This window comes from Apium graveolens, chromosome 11 (assembly GCF_009905375.1).
Source record: "Apium graveolens cultivar Ventura chromosome 11, ASM990537v1, whole genome shotgun sequence".
In the NCBI taxonomy this organism is placed as follows: domain Eukaryota; kingdom Viridiplantae; phylum Streptophyta; class Magnoliopsida; order Apiales; family Apiaceae; genus Apium; species Apium graveolens.
The window spans coordinates 48,986,944-49,005,292 of NC_133657.1; the positions used below are offsets into that span (position 1 = coordinate 48,986,944).

General features: G+C 33.8%; 1 protein-coding gene across 1 annotated transcript; it reads left to right on the top strand.

The window, feature by feature from the left end:
• Positions 1-4,331: 4,331 nt before the first annotated feature.
• On the top strand, positions 4,332-17,708 carry LOC141697520 (la-related protein 1C-like). Its single transcript, XM_074501925.1, has 6 exons — positions 4,332-4,832; positions 5,260-5,821; positions 5,898-6,054; positions 6,181-6,271; positions 13,556-13,627; positions 16,853-17,708. Exons 1-6 carry the CDS (start codon positions 4,602-4,604, stop codon positions 17,123-17,125), a joined length of 1,386 nt encoding a protein of 461 aa, XP_074358026.1. The 5' UTR covers positions 4,332-4,601; the 3' UTR covers positions 17,126-17,708.
• Positions 17,709-18,349: the final 641 nt, after the last annotated feature.

An 18,349-nucleotide genomic window follows, 5' to 3' on the forward strand; every position in this document is an offset into this window, starting at 1 on the left:
AGTCTGCACAGCTTCAGCCCAGAAATAGGTTGGAAGCTTTGCTTCTTCAAGCATTGTACGTGCAGCTTCAATGAGAGTTCTATTCTTCCTTTCAACAACTCCATTTTGCTGTGGAGTTCCAGGAGCAGAAAATTCCTGCTTTATTCCATGGCTTTTGCAGAACTCTTCCATTATCAGATTCTTGAACTCAGTGCCATTATCACTCCTTAAAATTTTCACAGAATCTTTGACCATTTTATCCAACTGTTTGACATGATCAATCAAGATAGATGCAGTTTCACTTTTTGTGTGCAAGAAATACACCCATGTGTATCTGGTGAACTCATCCACTATGACCAACACATACTTCTTCTTTGCAATAGACATGACATTTATTGGACCAAATAGATCAACATGTATAAGATGATAAGGCTCAAGAATTGATGATTCAGTCTTGCTCTTGAATGAAGATTTTCTTTGTTTGGCTTTCTGACATGAATCACAAAGACCATCAGGAGCAAATACTGTGTTTGGCAATCATCTCACAAGATCATTCTTGACCAGTTCATTTATATTGTCAAAATTTAAATGAGAGAGTTTCTTATGCCAATTCCAGCTTTCTTCAATTGATGCTCTACTTAACAGACAGATTGCAGAGCCATCAGCACTTGTTGAAAGCTTAGCTTCATAAATGTTACCACGTCTATATCCTTTCAGAACAACTTTGCCTTTAGATTTACTCACAATTGCACAGTGTTCTTCAAAGAAATCAACATGATAACCTCTGTCACAGATTTGACTTATACTCAGAAGGTTGTGTTTAAGTCCTGAGACCAGAGCTACTTCTTTAATGATGACATTCCCAAGATTGATATTGCCATATCCCAATGTTTTTCCAATGTTGCCATCTCCATAAGAAACACTTGGGCCAGCTTTCTCCACAAAGTCTGATAGCAGGGCCTTATTTCCAGTCATATGACCTGAACATTCACTGTCCAGAACTAGAATATTTTTCCTGTTGCCCTGCAATCATAAGGACCACTAATTATTAGTTTTAAGGACCCAGACTTGCTTGGATCCTTTGGTCTTATTAAGTTTGTTAACATTTACAGCGGATTTAGCATCAGAGTTTATGTTAACATTTTTCTTATCAGAATTTACATTATCAGACTTTGAATCAGAATTTATACTAGAAGGAACAATGGAAACTTTCTTCAAAGAAGGTTTTATTTGATAATAATCATAGTACAGACTATGATATTCCTTACAAGTATAAATGGAATGCCATAAACTACCACAATGAAAACAAGGATTTTGTGGTTTGTATCTAACTGACTGACTCTTAACTCCTGATTTCGAAGGTAAGGAGTTAATATTCTTATTTTTCCTGCAAAAAGAAGCCAGATGGTTAGAACTTCCACAGTTATGACATGTTTTCCTAGGTGCATCAGGAACAGGTTTATAATCATTGCTTTTATTCACACCTTCCTTTCCATTCCTATTTTTTCTAGGTGATTTTACCTTGTTTGCATTCTTGACATCTTTCAGCTTATGCTTAAGCTGCTTCTTTGTCATTAAGCCTATGTTTACTTCAGCTGTCTTTTCCTGTTTTAGTTTGTCAGAAGTTAATTCCTCTTTAACTTCTGATTTCTCATTATCAGACTTTACAGTTACAAACTTAACAGGTTTTAATTTTGGCTTTTGCTTAACAACAGGCTTAATTTCTTCAGTTCCTTTATCATTCTTATTTTCTCCATAACCTAAGCCCTCTTTCCAATTTTCACTACTTAGCAAATTTTGAGTTGTTCTGCCAGAGTTAGTCCAAGTCCTGATTATTTCTCTTTCCTTTTCTAACTCAGTTTTTAGAGATTCATTCATTTTTAGCACTTCATCCCTAACATAAAAAGCATCATCTCTATCCTTCTGAGTTTGATGGAATATGACTAACTCTTTTTCTAAGAAATCATTTCTTTTCTTATATGCAAGATTTTCAGAAGTTAATCTTTCACATGTTAAAGTTTGATCTCTATAGCTAACAAACATGGTTTTAAGATATCTTCTCAACTCATTAATATCATCAGTATGAAAAGCATAAGTAGTCTGAGGTACCTTTGTTTCAGCAGCTTCAGAACTGCTCTCAGCACTTTCTTTATCAGCATTTGCCATTAATGCATAGTTCTCCTCACTTTCAGAGTCTGAGGTGTCTGTCCAGCTTTTCTGCTTTGTGACAAGAGCCTTGCCTTTGTCACCCTTTACCTTCTTGCAGTCAGGAGATATGTGGCCTTTCTCACCACAGTTATAGCATTTAACATTGGTGTAATCTCCTCTGTCAGATTTTCCTCCTCTTCCTTCAGATCTTCTGAAATTCTTCTTATCAGAACTTATGCTTTTCCTGGGAAACTTCTTTCCCTTCCTGAACTTCCTGTATGCAATCTTTGTGATTCCTTTCACCATAAGAGCACACAGTTTCATCATCTCCTCATCAGCATCAGTCTCAGGCAAGCTTTCAGAATCTGAGTCATCATCACTCTCAGAACTTGATGACTCAGTATCAGACTTTATGAAAAGAGCTTTACCTTTGTCTTTCTTTGAGGAAGCTGCTTTGGGGAATTCTTCTTCAGCCTTAAGAGCAACTGTCCTTGACTTTCCTCCTTTTCTCTTGCTTCTTTGTTCCATCTCCAGCTCGTGTGTCTTGAGCATTCCATAGATTTCGTCAAGAGTTGTTTCATCAAGATTGTAGTTGTCTCTTATTGTCGTTGCCTTCAAATCCCAGCATTCAGGAAGAGCTAACAGGAACTTAAGGTTTGAGTCTTCAAGATCATACTCTTTATCAACCAATGACAAATCATTCAAAAGTTTGACAAATCTATCATATAAATCATTCAATGACTCATTAGTCTTTGAGTCAAAGTGTTCATACTCTTGAGTGAGTATTGTCTTCCTGTTCTTCTTAATTGTGTCAGTTCCCTGACATCTTGTTTCCAGAGCATCCCATATCTCCTTAGCAGTCTTGCAGTTGATTACCCTGTTTGACATTACATTGTCAATGGCACTATGCAGTAAGTGTCGTACCTTAGCATCCTTAGCAATTGATGCTATGTCCTCAGCAGTATAATCACTCTTCTCCTTTGGTACGGTCGTTGCTGCTTCACCTGCAACTGCAACAGCGAGTTTGGTTGGTTTGTGAGGACCTTCCTTGATTCTATCCAGGTATTCTGGATCTGTTGCTTCCAGGAACATGGTCATCCTTACCTTCCATATGGGATATTCAGATGGTCTCAGTATGGGGACTCTGATGGTCTCATACCGACTCTGAATTTGTGTCTTTGGTGGTTCCTCAGTTGTGGTAGGCTTAGTTGGAGTTTCTGTGTCCGACATGATTGTGTTTGGATCTTTAACTGTATGTAAGTTAACAGATAGGCTCTGATACCAATTGTTAGGTCACACACACACTGTAGAGGGGGTGAATACAGTGTATAGTACACTCAAATCGAACTTAAAGAACTTGAGTAACAGAAAACAAACTTTATTGAAACAATAAACTCTGTTACAATATGGAACTGTTACCTCTCAGTGATGAACAAATATCACGAGAGCTGCTAGGGTTATACAGAATAATAACTTCGATAATTATAACACTTATAGTGTAAACCCTATGCCTGTGTTTATATACTACACAGTTACAAGATAATCGCTAATTGATATGGAATATAATTCTGCTTCCTAAAATATATCAATCAGATATCTTCTATTCCAAGTATTCCATTCTTCACGGAATTCCTTCTTCATGCATATCTCTTCTTATGTTTTATCTCTATCTTCTTTCCTTTAATCAGCTACTGTCCTTATCTGATCGTCCTTCAGCACTTAAGTTCTGATATCTATCTTCTGATGATTATCTCCTGATAATATAAGTACTGATATCCTTAAGTCCTGACTTCCAGTATAAGTACTGATCAACAGTTAAGTACTGATCTATCCTGTTCACACAAGATCTGAAAGCTAAACATAAGACATATTAGCCATGACATTATCAAATATATCTAACAAAGTGCCCAAATACCCACCGAATACGTATGTTATAGATGCCTATTCTATTTTTAAAAAAAATACAAAGAATACGCATGTGAGACATGCATATTCTGTAAGTGACATGCATATTCTTTGTATTTTTAAAAAAAAATAGAATACGCATGATATTAATGCGTGGTATTTTGGACATTTTTCCTGCTGGTGGGTATTTTGGACAAATCTCATCAAACGATGGGTATTTTGGTTTTTCACCCAAAAAAGAAAAGTGGAAATTTTTTATATAAAACAGCCCCTAACCTCAGGGCTTTTGCGGAAAAAGAAGCCGATCTTCGCGTCAAAACTCGTTAAAAACATTGTTTTTTATAATTTTTTTAACAGCACTTCCTGCGAGCCATAGCAGTGTTAGTATTTGTATTGGGCTTTATAGCAACCCCGCCACCACGGAGAGACGGACGGCTGGTGTGTGACGGCGTGATCGATTCACAAAACCCTAGCTTTTTATATATATAATGAACAAATAATGTGGTTATAATTATAATTATAATTGTAATTATAATTGATAGATAGAGTTTGTGTGTGGGATTAAATCGATGGCCGGCGATTTATCATCCAGCGAAAATTGGACAATCTCGGAGGACAATGTAAGTGTTGGTGTGACAAAGTCGCCTTGGATCAAACCTGTAAATGGCGTCGCTGAAGCTGCTGCTGCTCCTGTTATGAGTGATTCTTGGCCTACGATTACCGAGTCCACTCGCTATCCTGTTAAGCCTTCCTCTGATTCTTCTTTAAAGCCACCGGATGCCTCGCTTTCTGTTTCTAAGGTCCCCCCAATCCCCTATATCTTGCTTTCTCTTTAATTCAATACCACTATTAGGATTCATTGTGTTTTCAATAAATTAATGTTCTTAGTATTCTTCTACTTATACAAGGACCTTTTAATTGCAAGATATGTTTATGTTTGTTAAATTTGTCTTCAACTTACTCACCTCTTTTGGGGAAATTATTAGCTTGTAACTTATGCGTTCATATCTCCGTATACTTATTTTTGGAGATCAAGTAGTGATTTTTAGGAGCATGTTTTTGGGTGCATTTTCAATCCTTGATGTCCTGATCACAAGACTAGGGTCTTGAGGTTACTCGGATTCAACTCTCCTAAAACCTTGTTTATTTTTATTTTTAATTTTATATGCAATTTTCTAATTTGGGTTATTAGTCTTAGATTCACTTATTTACAACTTATCTTTCCAGGAACCTGTAAAATCAAATGCAAATCACAAAGCCAACACCAATGGGACCCCAAATTCTTCTCATCACAATGCACATCCACATCCTGTTCGACAAAGGCCAAGCAAGCGAGGTGGTGGATCAGGCCAGAGTGCCTTCAGTCGACCACCACCGCCATCTCCTACACCACCTCCTTTTCCAATACCTTTTGGTTTGCTACCACCAATGATGGATATACAAGTTAGAGAGCCTCTATTTAAGGGAAATACCTGGGAAAACAGACCAGCTGGAGGGGCTGGGTCTCAGTCAAACAGTGAAAATGACCACTCATCACAACGGCATTCCTCTAGGAGAGGAAACTATGGGTCTCGTCCTCGTGGAGATGGAATGCACTATAATGGTCATGGAGGCAGGCGTGATCAAGACCGTAATTGGAATGCTCCCCGGAATTTGACTGCAAGAGATGTTCATATGCATCAGATAGCACCTCCTCCACCTCCTCCTCCGAGGTTTATGAGACCAGGACTCCCGGGCTCTACGCCATTCATTCCCCTTCCACATGTATATGGGAATCCCATGCCTTTTGGTAAGTTACATATCTGTGGTAAGCTAAAGATATATATTCTCCTCAATGTAGAACTAACATCATTAATGTGATGCAGAATTTGTTCGTCCCTTTCTGTACGGTCCTCCATTGCCACCAGAGTCGTTAAGGAGTGTCCCGTTAATTCCTCCACAAGTTCCCCCGCCTATGGTGTTCCCTCGTGTTGACCCTAATCTACCTTCTTTGTTAGTCAATCAGATTGACTATTATTTCAGGTAACTAGAAATATTTTCTATTAGTACCTTCTCTTGTTGGCGTGGTGAAGCTGGAATTTATGAATTGATGTCTTTTTTGAAGTGTTTTCTTCGTTCTCTTTTTTGCTCATAAACTCTTTGTTCCAGTGATGATAATCTGGTGAAAGACCACTTCTTAAGGTCAAAAATGGACGACCAAGGATGGGTGAATATAAGTGTAATAGCGAACTTTCGCCGGGTAAGTAGTATCTATTAACTTAGCTGTTACGTTTTTACTTAATGAGTCTATGTGGTTTTCTTTATACCCTATTCTTGTATATGGTATTTACGAGAATTCAGCACTATCCCATATCATTTGGCTATGTTTCCATTTCAGTTTGCCTCAAAATTATGTATAAAATATCCTTTTTTAATGTCTTATCTTCCTTCTATACCCTTATTTTAAAAAAGCCATATTGAGAGTTTTAATACTTAATTTACATTTTCTAAAATATAATAAATGCCATATTTCACTCTCTTGTACATTTGAAAACATGAAAAACTTGTATTTGTGTCAAATAGTCCATAGGCTAAAAAAAATGAGTTTTCCTAATTATGTGTGAAAAAGGTGAAACAAGCTGAATTATATGGGACGGGAGAGTATTATATTCTTCTTGTTGATAAATTTAGCCTCCAGAAAGTAGGGCAATGGGAACCACGGTTGGCCAGGTTATTTACTTATAAGCTACTAATTAATCAACTAAACTTGTTTATGAGTAAAGTTAATAATGTTAAATTGATATTTGCCAGTGTCCACAATCCGGATGAAGGTTTCTAGTTTAAGAGTGTTGCAAGATGTTTTGGGAAAATCATTCGTAAAGATGATGCTTGTTTTTACCTCTTACCATGTTCTTATTTTGAAGTCCTTTAATTTCTTTACTCTCTTCCCCGCCCTTGCACCCTCTCTACTTTTACACCCTGATTAGGTGTTATTGGGAGGAAAGCAGATTCACGAAGATATTAATATGAATAAATTTGCACTCCTATTTGTCCTCCTGAGGTTTTAAATAGGAAGCAAAGTGAATGTAAACCTTATGTTTTTTTTGTTATGATATCTCGGTCTTTATATGTAAAAATGGGGAGCTCACTTGTGAAATCTTGCTTCACTTGAATCCCCCTGTTTTTTATACAAAAAACTTGACAGCAATGAGTTAATTTAATATTTTTATGCTCTACCAATGAGATGATTCAGTTTGCTTGATGTAATAGGGAAGAGAGCAAGAAACTAGATGCAACGATATTCTGGTCCCATGACAAGAGTAAATTAATCATGGAAAGTTTATTTATTTAAATGATTGTTATTAATGATTTTATTTTATTATCATTATGTGATGGCTACATGAAAGTAAATGAATGTAATAGGGAAGTAATTGAAATAAAAAGTAATATGTTTCACTCAATGGCTCCCGAGATTAAATTTGTTTAGTGAAATTAGTTTTATTAACATGCTCTCGAGTTGGAAGGAAGGCATACAAATGATTGTCATACAACTCAAATCTTAGAAGTTATAATTTAAGTAACTAGGGTATATTTGTAATATTAATTTTTTTTTAATTAAACACACCACTTGCTTTTACTTTCATCCTAGGAAGCAGGGTGCGCCACCCCGGCGAACTGCGCACGAAATACGTCGGGGGTGCGGGTAATTGTTAAGCCCAACTCATTTCATAGATACATTACTAATTAGTTTGTATTTAATTACTGATACTGGTTACTGCTATAGTGATTTCTACTTCCGAGATGTTTCCCCCTTAATAATAGGGATTATTTATCAAAATAGTATTTTCAAATAGTATTTTCATCTATCCGGTCCTTGTTAAAGGAAGATCTCCCTCGTCCAATGAGATCTTTAGTATATTTTTTAGAGGGTGTTTAGAGCAAGATTACTCTTTATTAAAAACCGGAAAAGTTGCAGCAAATTTATTTAAATATGTAGGCATCAACATCAGTGATTCTTATAGGCCTCAGTTTTGATCATGGAAATGCTAATCGACAAAAGCATCAGTGAATCTTATAGGCCTCAGTTCTGACCATGAAAATGCTAATTGACAAAATAATCTGATAAAATCTAAAAAGCGCATTACATAACTCAGTTTCTTTAGAGATAGATGTCGTTTGGCTGACAGATGTTTAGATGGGTATTTGAAATACCCAAGAAGTGGCAACTCACACAGTTGTTTGGTTGGATAAGAGATGGGTAGTAGAAATACCTCTCAATATAATATTTGTAGAACGTAGGAACTTGCTTACCCACCCTTACCCTGGTAACTCAGACTTCCTGTGTGAAAAACAAAATTAATCTATATATTATCATAATATTAATGACAACCTATATATTATTTATAAAACCATTAAATAATTTATGATATTTCAAATTTTAGTCTGAGTAAGGTTCTCTAATTAAAAAATTGAAATTTAAATTCATTTTTATGTTGGAGTTTCCAAGTCTATTTATTTTAAGGTTTAAAATGTGTACTTATATTTATTAAAATATTGATAATAAATATAATATTTTAGTCACATGTTATATTGTTAGTGATTATATTTGTTAAGACATTAATAAAAAAATAATTGAATAATTATTAAAAGATTAAAAAAATAATAATTATTTTTTCTTTTTGATTTGACATTAAAAAAATTTAGGAAAAACACCAAGATAGTTATAAATAAAAATATTAACATCTAGAAACTAATTGTTAAATGCAAACGAAATAAGTAAATAAAAAAACAATGAATGTCTAGGAAGAATAATACCCGTAATTGTAAACCAAACAACTTTACGAACTTTTGAGGAAGTTTAAATAGAAAGGAAATACAACTTCCTAGGGTAAATAAATGCCTGAGTGCAACCAAACAAGCACTTAACTTCCCGGTTTTTAATAAATTGTTATACATGGTTTTGACATGACTTTTTTCTCACTCAACCCAATCAAACCACCCTAACCAACTCAACGCAACCCATAACACAAAGCGTATGGTTGGGTTTTATAATTTTTTGGTATTAATGGGTTACAATTATCTAACCTGAACTAAATGGGCCAAATGGGCCGGGTCATCAAAACGGCTGAGACCGACCCAACCCATGCCATGCCTAGCGACCAGTTTCCTTCCTTCATCGTCTCGATAGTCTCTTACCTCTATGTGGTGTTTATAACTTTGAATGTACATGTGTAGATGTGTGTATATGTATGTTGTGTATGTATATGTTTGATATTTTTGAATAGGTGAAATTTAATAAAGTACAAATGATGGGATGCAATCATTCCTATTTAGTATAATACCATATAAATTGAGTTTGAGTTAGCGGGTTTATATGCAAGTGAAAGAATTAGACACCATATGTAACCCCAATCATTTTATAGTGAAAATAAACTGTATTTGGAATTACAAAAAATTCATAACTTTTTAATTTGAATAGAAAGTATATTAAATTCAATGAAAACAATATTTTATTAATAAATTTTAGAGAATAAGGATTCCAAGGTCCTAATCATTTATTATTAAATATTTACTTATCATATATTTTGCATGGCTTTGAAATTAGGAAAGTAAGCATATAGATAAAGAATACAATACACCCAAATCAACAATTACCTTAGAAAATTTTCCTAATGTCTATCTTATGATTCTTATTCTCTAAATTTTATTAAATGTACATAATATATATTTAAAATAATATTTCCCTCCGCACCCGAATCCCCACATTTCAAATTTGACTAATTTACGTATCCCCGTGCTGCTCACCCGCACCCGTGCTTCTTAGTTTCATCCCAGTTTTGGAGTGTAAATTTTTGGCAAAATAAAAATAAAATTATCACTCCCATTCACTTACCTCCAAAAAAATTCGGGAGCATGAAAAGGAGTGAACATTTTGTTAATTCCTTTTCTTTTCACTTGCCCCATTTTAAAACTCGGGAGCAGGGTTAACCTTCTTGTTGGGTTGTAGAACTATGTCAGATTACTATAGGTTATAATATTAAATGGTGCTTTAATTAATTTTATTCTTTTTGTTTAGAATATCAAGCTGCCCGGGATAGTTATGAGCTGAGAAACTGCCTAGACTCCTAGAATAACTAAGGACCAAGTGCAATATTAGTTTTGTTATCTTGTCTCACTGAGTAGCAAAAATATACAATGTATGATTATGTCAAGTTATTCTCCCTCTGGTTATGACTGCTTTTGTTATAAATAGTTAAAACAGTTTTTTTCTATGATGGTTTAAACGGATGATGTTGTAGTTACATAGTTAAACTTTGTTCAATTTGATTGAGGTTTTCCTTTTCGTTGATGTAGAGAAGGTTTATGATTTATATGACTTATTTAAGAGCTGGGATTTATGACTAACTACAAGTAACAAAAAAATCTCTGGAAGACTGCTTTTCTTGTACAGATTGATGCTTAGTTTGTGGATCCGAGTAACAAAATAAACCTTTTTCTAACATAGTTCTTCATAAATTATCACAAAGTAAGATGATTTTTTTTTTGAATCTTTAGAGTTGTAATTGTAAAAAATTGGCATACCTGTTTGGTGCAGGTGTAAAGACAGTTTGTACAGAGTCAGAGTACCTTATATCGAGTACTAATTGGAGACCTTGTTAAAATTTTATGTTTGGCATTTAAATTTAAATTTATTTTTAATAATTGGTTAGATGTTGACCAAATATTTAGGATGATAGGTTATGATTAGGTGTGTTTTAGTTTTGAATATTTTTGAATTATTGTTGCAGTGTTTTTGAAAGATAAGATAATTATATTATGTATTGCCTTATGTAAAGGCGGCGATGATTATATTGATATATATGTTGTTCACGTAATATTTTCTTCTTCTATATGTAAACACCTAGACACCTATAAACCTAGATATATACACACACCTAAAAAATTAACAGACCTATAGTACTAATGGAATACATATATGTCGTGCAGCACATATAGGTCTCCAATAAGTACTCTCTCTCTCTATATATGTACACACATATATTGCATCATTTTACCAACTGTACCTAGTAAATTAGTTACTCATAATGTTCTGCATAGTTGAATCACCTCAGTTGATTATAATGACAATTCGTAGATGTGTAACATTTTGGGTATCTGGTTTTGCTAATAACCTTATACATTATAAAAAATACAAGCCTTGGGTCTGAAAAGTATCACATTTAGTAGTTTTATTATCAAGCTGTTCAGCGCATGGTTGTCAAGGCCGTAAGTCGAGGCGAGTTGAAGGATCCCGGGCTAGTCGACTAGTCGAATAGTCGTGGACTAGTCGTAGACTAGTCGACTAATAAAATATTACATTATTATGCATATATAATTAGATATATATTATGTAATTTAGGTTTCTAGCACCTAATAAATGTTATCTTTCTATAAATCAGTCATCACCACTAACCTTCCGGTGATATCAAGTTTACATATAACTGCACAAGTAAATACATATACATATACTATGTATACATAAGTAAATAGTAAATACAGATACATATACTGTGTGTATATATACATATACTATGTAAGTATGTATACAACTATACATTATACAGGATACATACATATGTATTATATGTGTGAGTGTGTGAAAGAAGAGAAGAGAAAGAAGAATATACTTACTAGGTAGAAGAAGAAGATTATGATAATGTTCGATTGTGATTCTGGTCTCTCATTACTTGTAGCCGCTAGGATGTAATTAGGGCTCAATACAAGTGTGTTTGTAGGTTAAAATTGAATTAGGCTAGATGTTGACCAGGTTTGGGTCAGTTTTAACACCAGTCGAGGATCCGAAAGACTAGTCGACCCGACTAGTCGCCCAGTCAACCGGTCAGTCGACAAGTCGGGTGAAATATCATTTTTTTCTTCGGTCGCCTACTCCAGTCGACTACCCATTCTCCACTGCTCGACTAGTCGTCGACTAGTAGGGACTAGTTCGAGCACCATGACAACCATGGTTCAGCGTAACTTACCTTAGTTTTTTATTTTATGAAATAAAAGATGGCCTTTTAGCTTATAATTTGATAGTTCTAATATATCTTATAGGATAGGTAGAAAACCTAAACATATGTGTTAGAATCTAAAAGCACTGCAAAGTGGACTCTATTTTTATTGTACTTTTTGTCTTCCTTTTGAATCGCTGTTGTTACATGCATGCTTCATGTAATTTTATTTTATTTTTATTTTGGTGTCTGTTCACTGACCAAGCAAGATAGTGGCAGTGTTTTGATTAGAATCTCTTGTTCTAAGACGATCTCAACCCAACTTTAAAAGTATACTATTAAATTATTTTGTTTAAACCAAATTTAGCCCAAGTAACCTTTGAATTTCTTAACATCCATAGTCAAAAATTTGTGCACCTTCAATGTCATTCCTTTTGTATTACAATAACTATATCATTTTTGCATTATAAACAATAAAGTTCCCTTTTAAGCTTTTAGTCTAAAATCTAATGTAGATGTTATGGAGTTATTTTTATATAGACTAACCTTAAACGCTGAAATTGTGTATGGTGGCCATGCTCTAACAAATTTGTTTTGTTGACACATCTATATTCTGTTTATTTGGATTTGTTGTGTACAATTGTCTACTTTCTTTGTTTGCTGGTAATGTTTCAACTTTTAAGTTGTCAACCATATCACGTTTATATATGTTTCTGTGATTCTTTAGGGTAAAACTAAAAATAAGGTTGTAGCTTTGGTACCTTTCTTCATGATAGTATTTTAGTTTTTTCTGCTTCTCATTTGCATTTGCCTTGTATTTAAATTTAAATATTCTTTTGAAGCGATGATTTTTCTCACCTTGGTTTTCACATTATTGTAAACTGAACGTTGATGATGATGGATATAAGTATATTTCTTATTGGAAATGTTGCTGTTGGTTGATACGCAATACAAGGACAATTATTCTGTTTCTATTCTCTGTTAAATTTTGTAGGTTTGGAAAAACAGTTTGATCCAAAGCATGTTATATTAGATAATCCTCTGTACATGTTAATTTCTGACATCTATACCTGAATTTTATAAAATATACATAATGAAAGTCATTCAAAGATCATGATACAAAATAAAAGCTGCATCTTGGCATATGTGTGCTTCAATGAGACTATGGAATTTTTTTCTTTTAGAATTAGCATTGAGATAGGGCAGTCCTCCCTTTTTTAAAGTAGTCAAGTTGTTCAATGACAAGATTGCAATACAGATTTTTACAGTAAGATGGAACCAGCAGTTTGAGTATCGAGTCTTTTATTTTGATATGCAAATAAATGCAGACTCCATTGTGGCATTGTTCATGTTAGTTCTACTGATTATTGATATTTAAAGCATTCCAAATAATTTTGATTAAACCTGGGCTAGTGGAGTAATTATTATCATCTTTTGATGTATATCGGGTTACTTATATGTTGTATTATACTTTCCAGTTCTGTCTCTGCCTCTTTGCTTTCAATCTCTTTTTAAGTATTCTCTGTATGTCAAAATTTACCATGGTGTGTCAGGTACTGAGTTTGACAAGTGATGTACAGCTGATCTTGAATGCATTAGGAGCGTCAACAGTTGTGGAAGTACAGGTACAACTCAAGAAACTGACTTTTGTGGACCTTATAGTTATATTCAGATAAATATTATGTTGTGATAGTATATTTTCGTATGATTATTCAAAAAGTGATGTTCCTTGTGTTTAGAAAATGCGTATTACGAATCTGTATAAGATAATTTATACTTATTGCTGCACCTTGATGAAATTTGACCTCAGTTACCTAATTAGCAAGGTTTAGTAGTGCGGAGACTTGTGAAGACAACAATTAGTAACTAACTAATTTTGCGAGTGTTTATAACATGAGACATAGTGCAGTGTTAACTTGCAAGTCCTTCTTGACAGTATGTATTTTGCATAAAACTTGATAGCGAAACCACTATATCATTCAACCCAGCGTCATCATCTATCTGTTGCAGCCCATGAGCGTCATCATCTATCTGTTGCAGCCCATGATTTGCAGAATGCCAATATAGCTAAAGCGTAGGAGAAGCAAGTACTAATCCTCGCAAGGACTCTTACACGGGAAATCTTTTAATACCTTGAATCCACAAGGAAAAACTTACCAATTCTCAAGAAAGATTAAAGATAAACTCATAGGGTTTTAATTTCAGTAAAAGATTCTTCATATGCTACATCATAAGATTGTTTATATAGGAATATAAAACCCTAAAACGAAATAAAAACAAATCCTAATTAAAAACAAATAATAATTAAAGTAGCGTGATCATCAATATTTTAGCATGATTATGCACAATCTCCCCATCCTCCAAAAAAGCTTTTGGTGCAAAATCCCAATTTGGCATGATCATGCAATCCAGCAGCGTGATCATGTCATCATGCATTTTTAGTAGCATGATCATGTGGTCCTCTGCGTGACCATACCTTTACTTTTCTCGCGTCACATTACACACTATGTGCACCGGAATTTCTCCTATATCAGTCTCCTCCACTTCAAAAGAACTCGATCTCGAGTTCTCATCTAGAAAAAGAACTGCATCTATTTTCTCGTTATCTCTTTACGAGTCTACGGTGGTATCTTTATAGGCAAACACGTTATTGGAATTTTTAACTTCACTTCCTTAAAGCATTATTAGAAATATATCGACCCAACCATGATTTACCATTGCACACATTTATAATCGACATCAGAAAACACATATATTTTACCGAGAAATACTACACTGTCGTTGGTGACTTTAAGATGCTCTTATCTTCCTACGAATGCAAATATGCATTCTATTATTATTAATGAAGTTGACCGTTTTCTCCTTACTTTTAGAGTCGCGGTTATAGTCGTCGTAACCTCTCGAAAATCTTCTTTCGTAATTGGTTCTCCCATATCGAATCAATTAACTAAAGGACAGGAAAAAGTCTGCTCTGATGCGAACTGACGCAGCACGTAAGAGTAGGAGAAGTAAGCGTTAATCCTCATAAGGACTCTTACAATGTAAATCATACATCATAAGATTGTTTATAGAGGGATATAAAATCCTAAAATGAAATAAAAATAAATCCTAATTAAAAACAAATAATAATTAAAAGCGGCGCGATCATGCAGTATTTTTGCATGACCATTCACAATCTCCCCATCTCCAGAAGCTTGCAAAATCCCAATTTGGCATGATCATGCAATCCAGCAGCGTGAGCATGTCATCATGCATCCTTACCTTTACCCTTCTCGCGTCTCATTACACACTTGATATGCACCGAAAATCCTCCTACATCACTTGAGGTATATATTATATATTATATGATGACCATGGATATTATAATTGGATGTGTTATATATTATACTCACCTTCCATGCTATCAACAATGGATCATATCCATTGTAATTTTTGTATAGAATGTTGAACTCAAGGTTGTGGTAATTATCATATTTATTTAGAATTGTGCATAACACATTATTTGGTCTTGGACGACAATAACATCTCAACTCCTAGAGGCCTAAACTCTTAGCTTTTCATACTTAATGAACTGGTTGTAAATAATGTCTCCGTGTTGGGAACTCATGTGTTGTCTACAAGGAGCAACAACGGCATTGGACACAGAAATGGCAGATCAATTTTTATGAACCTACTAATTTCTTTCATACCCTCCCTCCCTCTATGCTCCATTTAATAGCCAGTGGCATAAAAAACATCACCAATTTTCATTTAAATATCATTTTGTCTTTATTTGTACATATCTTTTGTCCTAATCTAATTTCATTTAACAAAAAAAAAATTGTATGTATTGTTTGATTTAGATTATTGGAAATATTAATTAAGTTTATCAGTTAAAGTAAGTGTTAATTTGTTCAAAAAATGTGAAAAAAAACCTAACTTCTACCTCTCTTTTTATTAATCTTTGTAAATTCCATTTTCCCCAAAATAAAGGCACAAGGCAGAATTAGAAGAAATTATCTCTAACCTCATCCCTGCCTCCCTCTCCCACTCCTCTCGCAAAAACTGCTAATGTGTTAAATGCTGGTAGTCCTTGTAATGCCACGTCATCAGAAACTTTATATATTAAAGTTTAGGTTGCTGAAAAATAATATTAATTAAAGTTCAGTTACTAACTTGGGGGTTAAATATTTTCTTTTTATCAGGTTTACATTGTGTTCCCGAATCTTAAGATAGAAAAGAAAAGAATAGAAAATGGCTTATTTTCCTTTCTCTTCTAATCTTTCCAAAAGTGGGGAAAAAAAATTGGAGACAAAAATAAAGAAAATTTCTTCCCAAATCTGCAGCTTTCGTTTCCTTTCTTTCATAAAAATCATTTGGGAACAAACTGAAGAAATCAATTCTTCACAATTTTTTCCTTTTCTCTCCAAAAAAGTTTCCGGAACACAGTGTTAAGGACGGAAATATAATGTGTTTTTGCATCTTCATGTTGCAGTATGTGGCTATCTGCAGTAGTTATTCTATGATTTCTGGCTGATTTCATTTGCAGGCATTAGTTTTTTCTGTGAAACATAAGATATGGTTTTTACATATTGTATGAAGTAATATTTGCTTTGATGATATATTATATAGTTCCTGCTTGACATATGGATGTTATAGTTCTTTTGACAAAAAAACAAGGAGAGTCAGACGACCGTATTCCATTTTTAGATTTCATATTATACACACCCACACCCACACGTTTTGTAGAACAACTTATATGGGTTAAGCATCATGATATGTACTGTATATTTAATTATGTCTGGGCTTTAAAGGTCTTAATGAGCCTATATTATATGTCTAAAGATCTTACTGTGCTTTTTACACTTTAGGGCGACAAGATTAGAAGGCGTGACAACTGGAAGAAATGGCTACCCCCATTCAGACAGGTTGGCCCAGACTTGGCATTACCAACTTCAAGTGAATCAGTCGGTAAGCTGGAAACTTCCATACAGAATATCTCATTAGATGAAGCCAATGCTAGCAAATTTAGTACTATGGAAACTGGGGATGCTCACTCGGAGATGGATCCTGTCAAAATATCTTGTGAAGCAACGAGTGAGTCAAAAGTAGTTAATGGGGTGGATGCTGCTGGAGAAGTGTAAGACCAGTGCTTGCCATGAAAGGAAATATGATTTTGGCCAATATTGGTTTTAATTGTATCTTAGAGACAAAGAGAGGCTGTGGTCTTAGGACCTTTTCTTTTGTCGAGGATTCTAAAATTTTGCAGTTTGCATGAGGGAAGTTAAAACTTCTGAAGTTATACCTACATTCCTCATAGACAGAGGGGATAACTTATATTTAGCAAAAAAAAAACTTAAGACATTGACTGAGAAGATTGTTTTGGGTTTGTATAGATGTTATGTGGACAAGTGGTCTGTTCTTTTTTTGGTAAATTGACGTGGGCTTGTTTTCAGAGATGAAAATTTCAGGTTAGAGCTCGGCTTTGGGATTGGTGGAACATTCTGAATACCAGACCATTTGAATGTTTGGGTGTCATGAGGTGGGGATGTATTCTATACTAAATTTGTGGTCTGTACTTTCCAGACCCTGTAGTCCCCTTTATTTTTATTTTTAGAATATTTTTTTTGTTATACCGTACTTTGGTTGCTTGAATACTAACCTAAAGTGCACATTTTGAATATACTTTACAAGACTTTTGTTAAGGATGTTTAGTTAAATTGGGCTTCTGTGTATCCTTTGATGCGGTTTTTTTGTCAATCAGTTATGTGTTTCGAAGCATGTTTTAATTTGTTTGAATTGGTGTTCACTTCCTAGAAGTGGTTGTAAATTTTGGGCCGTTTGACAGCTCATTTAGAGCATCTCCAACGCCGATCACCTGTTAGATATAATAGATATATTTAATATTTAAAATTTTGAACGGCACCTCCTATATTTTTAGATCACGGAAAAAGGGTACTCTCATCATCTAAATCAATACCAGTTAGCTCTCATTTTTAAAATATGGTCTAACCTAACGCTATCATATGTTCTCTATTATAAATATTCTTTTTACAATAAATAACATACTACTTTAAATAATTTTTAAATATTATTTAATTATTAACCAAAATAAAAATTGTAATATTATATTATAATAAATTATGCTTAATTTAAAAATTATATATATATAAGTAATATTATTAATTTTATGTTTTCCATTTATAAATATGTTATTGTATTTATAAATGTAATAAATTTTTATTTTATAATATTTAATTTAAAATATTTTCTTAAATATAAAAAATAAAAATATTATCATTAAATATTTTTGATTTAAGTACATGTTTTATTTTCAATTGTATTAAATATAATTAGTTTAAATTAAT

Excerpts from the sequence above, each read along its gene's own strand:
- LOC141697520 (XM_074501925.1), top strand. The coding sequence starts at position 4,602 with ATGGCCGGCGATTTATCATCCAGCGAAAATTGGACAATCTCGGAGGAC. Across the intron at positions 5,822-5,897 it reads TGGGAATCCCATGCCTTTTG|AATTTGTTCGTCCCTTTCTG; the intron begins GTAAGTTACATA and ends AATGTGATGCAG. Across the intron at positions 13,628-16,852 it reads CAACAGTTGTGGAAGTACAG|GGCGACAAGATTAGAAGGCG; the intron begins GTACAACTCAAG and ends TTTACACTTTAG.